Source organism: Scyliorhinus torazame, chromosome 11 (assembly GCF_047496885.1).
Source record: "Scyliorhinus torazame isolate Kashiwa2021f chromosome 11, sScyTor2.1, whole genome shotgun sequence".
Taxonomy (NCBI): Eukaryota; Metazoa; Chordata; class Chondrichthyes; order Carcharhiniformes; family Scyliorhinidae; genus Scyliorhinus; species Scyliorhinus torazame.
This window is the reverse complement of record NC_092717.1, coordinates 16,593,346-16,607,194: the sequence shown is the minus strand read 5'-3', so window position 1 is coordinate 16,607,194 and position 13,849 is coordinate 16,593,346. Positions and strand designations below refer to the sequence as shown.

Below are 13,849 nucleotides of genomic sequence, written 5' to 3'. Positions count from 1 at the left end.
ACCACTGTGCCACGTGTTGCCCCAAGAAGTTCTGACAAGAAATTATACCACATGGGCGGCAGGGTGGCACAGTGGTTAGAGGCTCCCTCACAGCTTCAGGGACCCGGGTTTGATTCCGACCTTCGGTGACTGTCTGCGTGGGTTTCCTCCGGGTGCTCCACTTTGCTCCCACAGCCCAAAGATGTGATGGTTAGGTGGATTGGCCATGATCAATTGTCCCTTAGTGTCCAAAGGTTAGGTGGGGTGCTCTTTGGAAAGGTCGGTGCAGACTCGATGGGCCAAATGGCGTTCTTCTGCATTGTAGGTATTTTGTGATTCGCTTAGGTTATTCTAAGTGAAAAGTGGATTCCTGCCACCATCTTCGCATAGACAGGGCTGGTCTCCGACACCGTACAAACCCAAGATGACGCAATTTGGAGACGGCATGTGGATCAACTTTGGGCGGCAAGACCCAATCTGCCAGAAACAGAACTGACAGAGGGTCCACATCGACTCCAGTTATGATAACCACCGATGACACTCACACCAGGCCAAAGGTGCCAGAGGTTGCAGAAAGGACCAAAAAGCAGACATCTGAGGTTCGGCAACAACCTCAGCAAAGTAGGACCAAGTGAAGAGCAAATTACTGCGAAAACTGGAATCTGAAACAAAAACAGAAAATACTGGACAATCTCAGCAAATCTGGCAGCATCTATGGAGAGAATGTTGAGAGTCTGGTTGACTCTTTGTCAAAGCCTTTTCTCTCCACAGATGCTGCCAGACTTGCCGAGGTTGTCAAGGAGGACCAAGGGATTGATTAGGAAGGGGGTAATAGAGTATGAGGTAAGCTTGTAGGGAACAGAAAAACTGACTAAAAGTTCCTATAAGTACGTGAAGAGAAAAAGTTTGGTGAAGACAAATGCCTTCCCCTTACAGTGCCCTTAGTCAGAAACAGGGGAATTCATAATGGGGGACAAATGGCTGAGCAACGGAACACATACTTTGGTTCTGTATTCACAAATGAGGACACAAATAAGATACTAGAAATGTTGCGGAACACAGGGTTAAGTGAGAGGGAGCAACTGAAGGTGATCAATATTACTAGAGAAATGGTGTTGGGGAAATTGATGGGATTGAAGGCTGATGAATCCCCAGGGCCTGATAATCTATATCCAGGTTTGAAGTGGCTCTATAAATAGTGGATACATTGGTGATCATCTTCCAACATTCTATAGACTCTGGAACAGTCCCTACAGATTGGAGGGTAGCTAATGTAACCCCATGATGTAAAAAGGGAGGGAGAGAGAAAACATGGAATTTATAGACCAGTAATCCTGACGTCGCTAGTGGAGAAAATTCTGGAAACCATCATCAAATATTTTATGGCAGAGCACTTAGAAAGCAGTGGTCGAATCGGACAGAGTCAGCATGGATTTATGAAGGTGAAATTTTGCTTGAAAAATCTACTGGAATTCTTCGAGGATGGAACGAGTAGAGTTGATGAGGGGGAGCCATTGGATGTGGTTTATTTGGACTTTCAGAAGGCTTTCGACACAGTCCCATATAAGAGATTAGCATGTCAAATTAAAACACATAGGATTAGGGGTAGTGTATTTAGATGGATATGAAACTAGTTGGCAGACAGAAAACAAAGGGCGGGATTCTTTGGCCGCGCCCGCCCGCCGATCGGAAAATCCCGTCTAAGGTCAACGGACCTTTACATGGTCCCCTTCCCGTCGTGGTGCCCTTGCGGCGGGCGCGGACGAAGAATCCGGCCCAAAGAGTAGGAATTAATGGTCTTTTTCCAAATAGCAGGCAGTGACTAATGGGGTACCGCAGGGATCGGTGCTGGGACCCCAGCTATTCACATTATATATTCATGGTTTAGAGGAGGGAACAAATGTAATCTCTAAATATGCAGATGACACAAAGCTGGGTGGGATGGTGAGCTGTGTGGAGGATGCACAGACCCTTCAGTGGCAGTGATTTGGACAAGTTGAGAATGGGCAAATGAATGGCAGATGCATTATAATTTAGATGAATGCGAGGTTATTCACTTTGGTAGCACAAATGGGAAGGTAGGTTATTATCTGAATGGCCATAAATTTGGAGAGTGGAATGGGTCACGAGACCTGGGTTTCCTCGTACACCAGGCTTTGAAGGTAAGCATGCTGGTGCTGAGTGATTAGCCATGATCATAATGAATGGGCCGAATGGCATCCTCCTGCTTCTATTTTCCATGTTCCTTTTTTAAAAAATGTAGAGTAGCCAATTAAGAGGCAATTTAGCGCAGCCAATCCACCTACCCTGCACATTTTGGATTGTGGGGGTGAGACCCACGCAGACACGGGGGGGGGGGGGGGGGGGGACTCTGCAGAGACAGCGACCCGGGGCCGGGATCGAACCCGGGCTCTTAGCGCCGTGAGGGAGCAGTGCCAACCACTGCGCCACCGCGTTGCCCCATTTGCCATGTTTCTAACCACACAGATAACGACCACCTCCGCAGCGTCAGACCTATTGACTGTTGCTGTTGTTTGACTGTACATACTGCGAATTGATTGTTAATGTTATGTTTATTGTGACCTTGGATTTAAAGGGGGTGGAAATATTGTGTATTCAGTGTACCCTCACCAGCAGCCTTGCACCTGAACTGGGGCACTTGAAGAGAACGATTGCGTGACGCCGTCTCGGCCATTGGTGGCGGACAAACGGGAAGGCTGACGTCGCAGCCTGTGGTGTTAACATCGCCCCAAAATAAAGCTCTACCTCTTGGTTGATGCTCCAAGGCCTGCAGACTCGATCTTGTTCCCCGGAGTTCAGTTTGTAAACCGCTGCCGCGGCGAGACATTGACGCCCTCCCGTGACCCCATCACGTGACCTGATGCGATACCTCACAAAAGTGGCATGGCACTGGGTTTCGGTGAACCTGCACATTACCCCGACATCCCCGACAAACATTATAAACGACGCTTCGGAAAAATACCTCAACAGGGTCCCAGCACTAAAGTGAGCTTTTCCCCTCACATTATACATCCGATTGGAGTCCACCCACAAACCAGGAAAAACCCTCTGATTCATCATTTTTAATTGCGATGATGTTGGTACTGAAATCTACAGCATATTGTTGTTCATTTAAGATTCCTCAGTCTTCTTGTTTTGGTGCACTCTGTTTGACCCCGGGCAAAGTACAAATCCAATCAGTCACAGTCATCAATGAGATGCCTGCAACAATGAGCTGATGGTGTTGGAAGTCCGCTTAAGCGTGAAGCAGTGCCCAAGAACTTCAATGAGCTGGAGGTTCCCCTTCTCCCAGCATAAAACACTCATTACCACACTGCGAGCATTTTACAGCCCCATACCTCGCACAGGCTGCCTCTGATCAATGGAATTGTTTAATTCGGGCAGTTCAGTCCTGCCCAAAAGCCTACAGACACATGCCATTTCATTGGGAGATAAATAAAGCATGTTTTCCAAATGTTTTTCCCCTGCAAAATAGGTCTTGGGTTATGTTGACAGCTTGCCACACAGGATACCTTGTGTGTCGAGAATTACGGTAACTGTCACATTGCTGGTCATTGTAGAACCTGCTACACGCATTGAGATAACAGCTCCGAAAATCACAGCTCCTTAAACACTCAAAGCTGTGGGGCATCCATGTCAAATTACCCATGGCTTGTATTTTGCTCATCTCACAACAGAACTCCGGGATGGGCATCAGCCTCATTATACACACCATCCCTCGGCCAAGAATTCCCTTTCGCACTCCAAGCAAAACAATTTCGCCTTACAGCTACATAAAATAAAAGCCGATAGCTGGATCCAGAATTTTCCAAAATTCTGCTTTCAAATCCCTGTATGGCCAGACCCCTCCCCAGCTCCTGTCATCTCCTCCAGCCCCATGATTATCCAGGATATCTGTACTCCTCCATTTCAGATCTCCTGTGCATTCCCAATTTTCATCGGTCCACCTCCGGTGGCCACGCCTTCAGCTGCCTTGACTCTAAGCTCTGGAATTCCCCACCATTCCGTCTCTCAATCGCTCACTCTCCTCCCTCAAAATCTTCTCATTGATCAAACATTTGGTCACCTGTCCTAATACCGCCTCATCTCTGTGTCAAATAATGTATTATAGCCACTTGTAGAAGTGCAAATTGTTGTTGGCTCATTTGCCAGCCCCTTCCAAAGCCGTGACCCCTGCCACCGAAAGAGCAAGGGAACACCGCCCGCAAGCTCCCATTCCTGGCCACTCACCAGCCTGACCTGGAAATGTGTCGCCGTTCAAAAGAACAAAGAACAAAGAAAAGTACAGCACAGGAACAGGTCCTTCGGCCCTCCAAGCCTGCGGCGACCATGCTGCCCGTCTAAACTAAAATCCTCTACACATCCGGGGTCCGTATCCCTCTATTCCCATCCTATTCACGGATTTGTCAAGATGCCCCTTAAACGTCACTATCGTCCCTGCTTCCACCACCCCCTCCGGCAGCGAGTTCCAGGCACCCATTACCCTCTGTGTAAAAAATTTGCCTCGTATATCTCCTCTAAACCTTGCCCCTCTCACCTTAAACCTATGCCCCCTAGTAATTGACCCCTCTCTGACTATCCACTCTGTCTATGCCCCTCATAATTTTGTAGACCTCTATCAGGTCTCCCCCCAACCTCCGTCGTTCCAGTGAGAACAAACCGAGTTTATTCAATCTCTCCTCATAGCTCATGCCCTCCATACCAGGCAACATCCTGGTGAATCCTTCACTGTCGCTGGGTCAAAATCCTGGATCTCCCTCCCTAACAGCACGGTGGGTGTACCTACACCACATGGAATGCTCCCGCTCATGAAGGCAGCTCACTGCAACCTTCTCACGAGGCAATTAGGGGTGGGCAATAAATGCTGGCCTGGCCAGCGATGCCCATGTCCCCCGAACAAATAGATACAAGAAAGAGGCAGCCTCGCCTCTCAGTTACTGATCTCGGATCACATCACCCGAAAATGTCAGCGTCCTTCACAAGTACTGCCCAGGATACAGAATGGTATACAGATTCTGCAAACTAATGTATTGCAAACTAACAAGAATCAGGGACTGTGGCACTCTTAGAAGTATTAAGTGTGAACCATAGAATTTTTACAGTGTGGAAGGAGGCCATTTGGTCCATCGAGTCTGCACCGACCCTCTGAAGAGCATCCTACCTGGGTCCACTCCCCCATCTTATCCCCATAACCCCACCTAACCTGCACGTCTTTGGACTGTGGGAGGAAACCGGAGCACCCGGAGGAAACCCACGCAGACACGGGGAGAAAGTGCAGACTCCGCACAGACAGTCACCCAAGGTCGGAATCAAACCCGGGATCCCTGATGTGGTGAGGTAGCAGTGCTAACCACTGTGGCACTGTGCAGCCCCAAGTTATAGTCAAGCTTCAGAATGGTGCGAACAGATAGAATTGTACGATTCCTACTCACTTGCACACATCTGAAATTCCAAACACATCTTGGGTGTTTGCATTTAGACTTTACCTGACAATGCAGCATCAGACAGCCGTTTTCCAAAACTTAATTCAAAATGCATGGACCAAGAATGAACATAAAAATAAATAAAACACTATTGCCCGGCCTCTGGGTCAGAAAGCCATGATTTTGCAGACTATATATATGGCCCAGGAGGCAATGCGAAAACCTTTGTGACAGTGTCTCTTGGGCACAGTAGAAATATCAATATCCCGAACTGAAACGGTTCTGCCTTCTACAGTCCATCAGCCGCCACATGGGAGATGGAGTTCAATCTCCTGAGCGGATACCTGCAGGCGGTATTTTGCACACACATCGGTTTTACAACATGCAAAATATCGTGACATGCCCCCACCATTGAAACCAAACCAGCTCATGCATCGTCACAGATTGTGAGGGACCAGCGAAGCTCTTGAGCCACCAAATCAAAATGCTCAAAGTATAACAGGAGCGGGGAATCCCAGCGACAACCCGGACAGAAGGTGCGATACGGCTTCATTTGCCAATGGCCGAAGTCTCGGCAGCAGCAACAGATTTAGGCGATGCCGGTATTCAAATGTCAAACCCAACCGTCAATAAAAGCGGCCTGACCTGACACGGCACATTCTGACAGCTCGCGTATACAAGGTAAATTGGCATCACCCCTTTCACTTCCGCAGGTGCATGCTGTCCATTCAGCAATTGCAGGCCAGCCCCTACTCACAGTTAGAACGTTTCGTAAATAGATACAAACAACATAGCAACGGTGACTTCACGTTGGACTGGAAAGAAATCTGAACAAAACGTCACCCACCGTTTTCCCCAACGAATGCTGTGTCGGTGACCCAAAGATTGGATAATCTGCTTAATTTTATCTAGCATCTTTAACTGATAAACCAAGAGGCTCCACAGAAGCATTATAAAGGAAATTAGATACCAAGCTACACCAGGGAATATTAGGCCCAATGGCCAATGCGTCATAGAAGTTACAGTACAGTAGGCCATTCGGCCCACCGAGTCTGCACCGGCCCTTGGAAAGGGCACCCTTCTTCAGCCCACACCTCCACCCTATCCCCGTAACCCAACCTAACCTTTTGGACACTAAGGGGCAATTTATCATGGCCAATCCACACAACCTGTCCATCTTTAGACTGTGGGAGGAATCCGGAGGAAACCCACGCACACACGGGGCGAACGTGCAAACTCCGCACAGACAATCACCCGAGGTCGGAGTCGAACCCAGGTCCCAGTGCTAACCACAGTGCCACGCCAGTCAAAGCTTAGTCAAAGAGACAGGCTTTAAGCTCAGGAGAAAGAGTCACGCAGACTCTAAACGTAAACTTTGTTGCTCTCTCTAATGCTGCTGCCAGACCTGCTGAGTTTTTCCAGCATTTTCTGTCGTTATTTCAGCTTTCCAGCATCTGCGGGTATTTTGCTTTTATTTACGTCGGCAGGTTTTAAGAGGCGTTTTAAAGGAAGGTGGGGGGTAGAGGTGTTGAGCGATGTAGGGAGAGTATTCCTGAGCTAAGGCCCCAAGCAGCTGAAGGCAGGTCTGCCAATAGTGCAGCGATTAAAATTGGGGGAAGCTCGAGAGGTCAGAATACCTCGGGAGGGCTTGGGGAGAGGGGGTGGGGGGGGAGAGAGCGGGGTTGGAGCAGATCAAGGTGACAGGGAGGGCTGGGGCCATGCAAGAATTTAAAAACAAAGCTGAGAATTTTTAAATGAAGACATTGCTTGACCGGGGGACCCAATGTACGTCAGCGGACACAGGGGTCACACCAATGCTGTTCTGAAACCGGCAGGCGGAACCTACAGAAGCTAGATTCAAAAGACATTGTCTCGATTATCTGCTTGTCCGTGAGGAAGTCCCCGAGTCGCGACGGCCAAGTTGAAACCAGAAACTCAATGTATACGGAATCACCCATTCACCCAATTGTACCCCACTACTTATCAAATTGTTACAGTGCAGAAGGGGGCCGTTCGGTCCATTGCACCAGCCCTCCAAACGAGCATCATGACTTAGTGTCATTCCCCTTGCCACCTAACCACCCTGCACAATGTTTCTGTTCAAATAATAATCTAATGCCCCCTTGAATGCCTCAGTTGAACCTGCCTCCACCACACGTCCAGACAGTGCATTCCAGACCCCAAACACTCGCTGTGTGAAAGTTTGTTTCTCGCATCAAATTTGCCTCACTTGAAATGTGCCCGCGCGTTCTTGATTCTTTTGCAAGCGGGAACAGTTGGTCTCCCACATTCCCGTAACAGCCTCCCCGAACAGGCGCCGGAATGTGGCGACTAGAGGCTTTTCACAGTAACTTCATTTGAAGCCTACTTGTGACAATAAGTGATTTTCATTTCATTTCATCCTACCCTCCGGAAACCCGAGGCATCCAAGCATCTGTTGCCCGAGAGTAACTTGCAGAAGGTCCCATTCCCCTATCACGGCGCAGTGGTCAGCATTTCTGCCTCCCAGCGCCAGGGGCCTGGATTCAATTGGCCTTGGAAGAGTATTCTTGCAGAGGGTCATCAGCTGTAGTGTCTCCTTACTCAGAAGCAAATGTTTTATAATGAAGGCCGCTGGCCACATTTTATTACCCGAAGCTGTTGCGTTTGTTTGTCTGATTTCAAAATTATTTGAAACAAAAAAAGGAGGAGAAAAGGGGATCATGTCGCAGTCATTTCTCCAGACCGAAAGCCAGAAATTTACCCACACCTCATTAATCACCACTTTCCCTGAATGAACAAGCTCTGGACATTTGAAGGAGTCGCGACTGTGAGCCATTAAGGGGCAGGCTCGGTAAACCCAGTTCCACGTCAGTAGCAGAATCCTGTGCAATCGAACCTTTGCCGTTTGAAAACACCACCTGTTACAAGAGAGTCACTGGCACGGAGAGAGTTACTGAACTGCAACAGGCAGCAAATGATCAGGCGCAGCGAGAAAAAGTTAACGAAAAAAGATGAACAGAAGCAAGTGCAACAACAACAGCAAAACTTACATTGGCGCATACCCCTTTAACGTCATGAAATGCTCGCCAGGAAACTCAACCCAACTTTAAAATCAGAACAGAATTCTGGCAGGTCTCACAGTCAAAGGCAATTGCTACAGAAAAGGCTTCACTATTCGGCTTTAATAAGATGCATTTAAGGAGCAGCTGGGTAAATACATGAGGGAGAAAAGTACTGCACTGTGAAATTCTATGTAAAAAACAATCATGGAATTTACAGTGCAGAAGGAGGCCATTCGGCAATTTAACATGGCCAATCCACCTAACCTGCACATCTTTGGACTGTGGGAGGAAACCGGAGCACCCGGAGGAAACCCACGTAGACACGGGGAGAACGTGCAGACTCCGCACAGACAGTGACCCAAGCCGGAATCGAACCTGGGACCCTGGCGCTGTGAAGCAACCGTGGTAACCACTGTGCTACCGTGCTGCCCCATCAGTGATGATAGTGTCGTCAGGTTTAGGTTAACTATGGAAAAGGACAAGAAGCAATCCAGGATTCAAATAGTTAATTGGAGAAGGGTCAATTTCAGTGGGATGAGAAACTATCTGGCCCAGGTAAATTGGAATCAAAGGTAGGCAGTCAACGATGCAATGGAACTGTGGGCTGTACTTAAAGAGGGGACGGCCAAGGGGCAGTTGAGGTACATTCCCACACGAGGGAAAGGTAGGCCAAACAAAGAGCTCCCTGGATGACGGTAGCGAGTGAGAGGGGGTCCACGAAAGACACATGGCTGGCTATCCAAGTGAGAATCAGGCCGAATATAGAATTTCAGAGGCGAAGCAAAAAATGAAAAAGAGGTAAAGAGTATGAGAAGAAACCCACAGCGATCATAAAAGGAATCCAAAAGTATCCTATGGGCATATAAATAGTACAAGGAGGGGAATGTCAATGAAGAAACAAAAAAGTGGGTATAGACATGGAGGCAGAGGACCTGACCAAGGTACTAAATGATCACTTTGCATCCACCTTTTCCGAGGAAGAAGCTACAGCCAATTTATAGTGAAAGAAGAGGCAGGTGGGGAACAATTGGTGAAGAGGAAGCACTAGAAAGGCTGGATGTGCTTAAAGTTGATAAGTCACCAGCATAGGCTGCATCTGAAGGAGGCCGAGTCAGGAGAAAGATTGCTGAGTCATTGGCCATAACCTTGTTCAAAAAAGGGTGCAATGATAAACACCGCCAGTCAGTTTAACCTCAGTGGTTGGAAAGCTGTTCGAGCTGTTGGTAAAAGGGACAACAGCTGTGGGTTAACTAAGGAAAGAAGAATTAAGGATTTGTTAAAAGTGACTCACGTTCAACGCACTTGATCGAGTTGTTTTGGGAGAGGGGGCTGATGTGGTGTACATGGGCATCCAAACATTGGGTGGCAAAGTGCCACGTAACAGTCGTCATCAATATTGAAGCCCGTGGAACAAGACACAGTCAACTGACTGACATGAAACAGACAACAGGGGTGGCCAATCTCTTCTCAGACTGGAGGTAGGGTTCACCAGGGGTCGCTTCCGGGTACAGCACAGAAAAGGCCCTTCGGCCAATCACGTCTGTGCCGGTCTAAAACAACCACCTAACTACTCTAATCCTGTTTTCCAGCACTTGGCCAATAGCCTTCAAATCGCAAGTGCACAGCTAAATATTTCTTAAATGTTATGAGGCTTTTCATCTCCACCCTCCTTTTAGGCAGTGAGTTACAAACTCCCAAGACCCCAGTCTATCCAATCTCTCTTCATAGCTAAAACTCTCCAGTTTAATAAAGCATGTAGCCAGAGTTTTATTCGGAGGGGTACTGGGTCGAAAAACAAAGTAAGTTACGATGAACTTTAGAAAACCCTGTTTCAACCTCAACTAGAGTACTGTGCCCAATTCTAGGCACTGCCCTTCGAGAAAGACGTGAACGCTTTGGAGGGGGCCCAGGGGCGATTCACGAGAATGGTTTTAGGGATGAGGGATTTCAGTTAGGTGGATCGATTGGAGAAGCTGGAGTTGTTCTCCTTAGAGAAAGGAGTGGGATGAACTATGCAGGGTCCAGATAGTATAAACAGGCAGGCATCTTTCTCGCAGGCAGGAGGGTCAAGAACCAGGGGTACTGATGTGACATGACTGGCAAAAGAACTAAGCGGGAGGCGGGGAAACTTTGTTTTAATGCTGCGGATGATTAGGATGAGGAAAGCACATCTGGAGGCACATCTGGGGGCAGAATGCACATCTGGAGGCTTTCAAAAGGGTACTTGGATAAGTACCTGAGCAGCAAGGAAAATGGGGGCGGGGAGGGCGACCAGCTGAGTCGCTTCTGCAAAGGGCTGGCACAGACAACACAGGCCAAACGGCCTCATTCAGAGCCGTCACCATTCTATAATGCTTTGAGTGGACCTAGACACTCAACTGGAACAACTTAGAACCTGCTTTAAGTCGGTTACCAGTTCACAATAGTCAACAGTTCAAGTAGTGCTCTGCGAGATTACACTCAAAACTTTGAACACTTTGCACGCGCCAATTTATACGAGAGCAAAATGTGAACGTCAATTAACCTCCAGATGGTGGTAACTCGGCAATATCCTTCAGGAGACAGAGGAAAAACATACATAAACGTGACAAGAAACCCCAGCTGAGAGAAGTGCCAGGATCACCTGCAAACCTGTCCTTCTACAGATTACCAGGCTCAACGCCAAGTTCATAATTTATACATCCACGCGTAGAAATAAGAAAAAGGTGGCGATGAATGCAGCAATCACCTGTCAAGTCAATTTCACTTTCCACCCGAATGTTTCTTAGCGAAATGGATGGGAATCGTCTCAAGCACTCGTATCATCGCAGACATCCTTTGACAAGCAACCTTCACCCCACCTCCCCCCTCCAAATTCATGTGAAACAGTCAATATTTTCCTTGCCCTGGAGGGAAAAAAAATCCCCCCCCCCCCCCCCCCAACAAAGCGATCAGCACGTGTTTTAATGTTCATTTCTCGTACAAAATAAAGTGTCTGCGAGGGGAGCTTGCACTCCACGCCCCCCACCCACATCACCAGGCGCTGCAACTGCGTCCCTGTCCCGGGCAACATTCCATCCCATTGTGACGTGTTGTGTATCCCCCCTCGATATCCCGGGGCAACATTCCATCCCATTGTGACGTGTTGTGTATCTCCCCTCGATATCCTCGGGCAACGTTCCATCCCATTGTGACGTGGTGTTGTGTTGTGTATCCCACCCCTCCATATCCCCGGGCAACGTTCCATTCCATTGTGACGTGTACTCTGTATCCCCCCGATCGCTGGGCAACGTTCCATTCCATTGTGACGTGTTGTGTATCCCCCCTCGATATCCCGGGCAACGTTCCATTCCATTGTGACGTATACTCTCTGTATCCCCCCCGATCTCCGGGTTACGTTCCATCCCTCGCTCTTACCCGCTGGGCACCACTTGGCCCGGCTGCCAGCACAGCTCCTTGACCACCCCGGCCCGGTCCGACTTCACCCGCTTCTCCTGCGGCCGAGGCCGGGGCCTTTCGCGATCGGCGCCGCTCTCTTGCTCCACGGGGAGGCAGTGAGCTAGCACCGTGCCGATCTGCACTGGCCAGCCCACCCTCACGCTCCACTCCAGCAGGCGCAGAGGCCGGGAGCCCGGGGCCGCCACTTCCAGCACGGCCCGGGCTACCGCGGGTGCGGCGGGTCCAGTTGCAGCCCCGGCCACCGGGCCATCCCGGTTCTGCTCCTGGTCTTGGTCCCGGTCCGGCTCCCCCGCCTCCGCCAACGCCGCCATCTTCTAACCGCTGGGAAAGGGGAGGGGAAGGAAAATATAATTTCCTATTTGAAAAAAAATAACAAATCCTCGGCGTGCGGACGCGGAAATGTTCAAAGGCAAAAGTGCAGTAAAAGGTTCACTCTTCCCGCCTGTAAACAGGAAATAATACACCCTGAGCCTGCACAGGGAACTTCCGGTACACATGCAGGGATCTTACAGTATGTCTTCCGACCTCACTGTCCCATTGCACAGCAACAGACCTTCGTGCAAACTGTTATTTTGCAGCGTGTCCCTGAGCCTGCAACAGCCCGCCCCACAAAAGCATTCATTTGCCTTGTGTTGCATAAGCATCGCAGTCTGTTACTGCATTCAAAGAGAGGTGTGGCAACAGTTTCAGTCAAGCTGACAAATTCTCTCTTTCCCCCCCCCCCCCCCTTTGAAAATTGACAAGTCAACAATCAGCTCTTGACAGGTGAACAGGAGGGAGTTATACTGACAGTGCAGCGGGCTTGCCATGTGGCCCTTGGGTGTGTGTGCAGGAGGATCACCCTGGAGTCTCCAAGATAGTGGTGTCCAAGGAGAAAAATCAAAGAATGGGGGGGGGTTATCATTTTTTAAAAATGTTCTCTGAATGCTATCATTTGTGTTGCTGCTGGGGATGAAAACCATTTGGCAGGCTGGGACGGTTTGGGTGTGGTGAAAAGTCCAGCGGTTGACCAGAGTTTGCAACCCGAAGGTGCCAGCTGAGCAAGCGTTTCCCATTGAGTCACTTAGGGTACAGAAGGAGGGGCCATTCAGCCCATTGTGGTCTGGCCGCCTCTGTAGAGCAATTTTGTGTATTATAGGAGAAATATAAACAGATGAAAGCTCCTTTTGCGGTGGTGCTGAAAGTAAAAATTAGGAGCAGGCGTCACAAGCTTGCTCCACCATTCGGTAAGGCCATGACTGACTTGATTGAACATAGAACATACAGTGCAGAAGGAGGCCATTCGGCCCATCAAGTCTGCACCGACCCACTTAAGCCCTCGCTTCCACCCTATCCCCGTAACCCAATAACCCTTCCTAACCTGTTTTTTTGGACACTAAGGGCAAATTAGCAGGGCCAATCCACCTAACCTGCACGCCTTTGGACTGTGGGAGGAAACCGGAGCACCCAGAGGAAACTCACGCAGACACGGGGAGAACGTGCAGACTCCGCTCAGACAGTGACCCAGCAGGGAATCGAACCTGGGACCCTGGCGCTGTGAAGCCACAGTGCTAGCCATTTGTGCTTCCTTGCTGCCCTTGTGGCCTTCACTTTGCTGCCTATCCCCTCTAAATCCCACCCCACCTCGACCCCTTTGCCAATCGGAATTCTCTAACGCGGCCTGGAATATAGCCAATGGCCAGGCCTCCACTGCCCTCTGGGAAGAGACTTTCCAAACACTAACGATCCTCTGAGAGAAAAAATTCTTCCTCATCTCCGACTTGAATGGGGGACCACATATTTTGAAACTGTGACCCCCCCCCCCCTCGTTCTAGGTTTCCCCATGGGGGTGTACATCCTCTCAGAATCCACCCTGACGAGCCCACTCAACTATGTGTAGGGCAGTGAAGAATCACAGAAGATTTACGTTGAAAGGATTCCTGAAGCCACCCACTGGGACATTTC

At 49.2% G+C, this 13,849-nt stretch overlaps 1 protein-coding gene across 3 annotated transcripts in view; it reads right to left on the bottom strand.

The window, feature by feature from the left end:
• The window catches only part of ctdp1 (CTD (carboxy-terminal domain, RNA polymerase II, polypeptide A) phosphatase, subunit 1), a 308,714-nt gene extending 296,249 nt beyond the window's left edge, over nt 1-12,465 (bottom strand). Inside the window, exon 1 of one of the 3 annotated variants that reach the window (XM_072466987.1) lies at nt 11,864-12,465. In XM_072466987.1, coding sequence (XP_072323088.1) covers nt 11,864-12,216 — 353 coding nt within the window. In that variant the 5' untranslated portion in view covers nt 12,217-12,465. The remainder of the gene's footprint in view (nt 1-11,863) is intronic. The other 2 variants (XM_072466986.1, XM_072466985.1) reach the window with 2 other exon arrangements.
• Nucleotides 12,466-13,849: the final 1,384 nt, after the last annotated feature.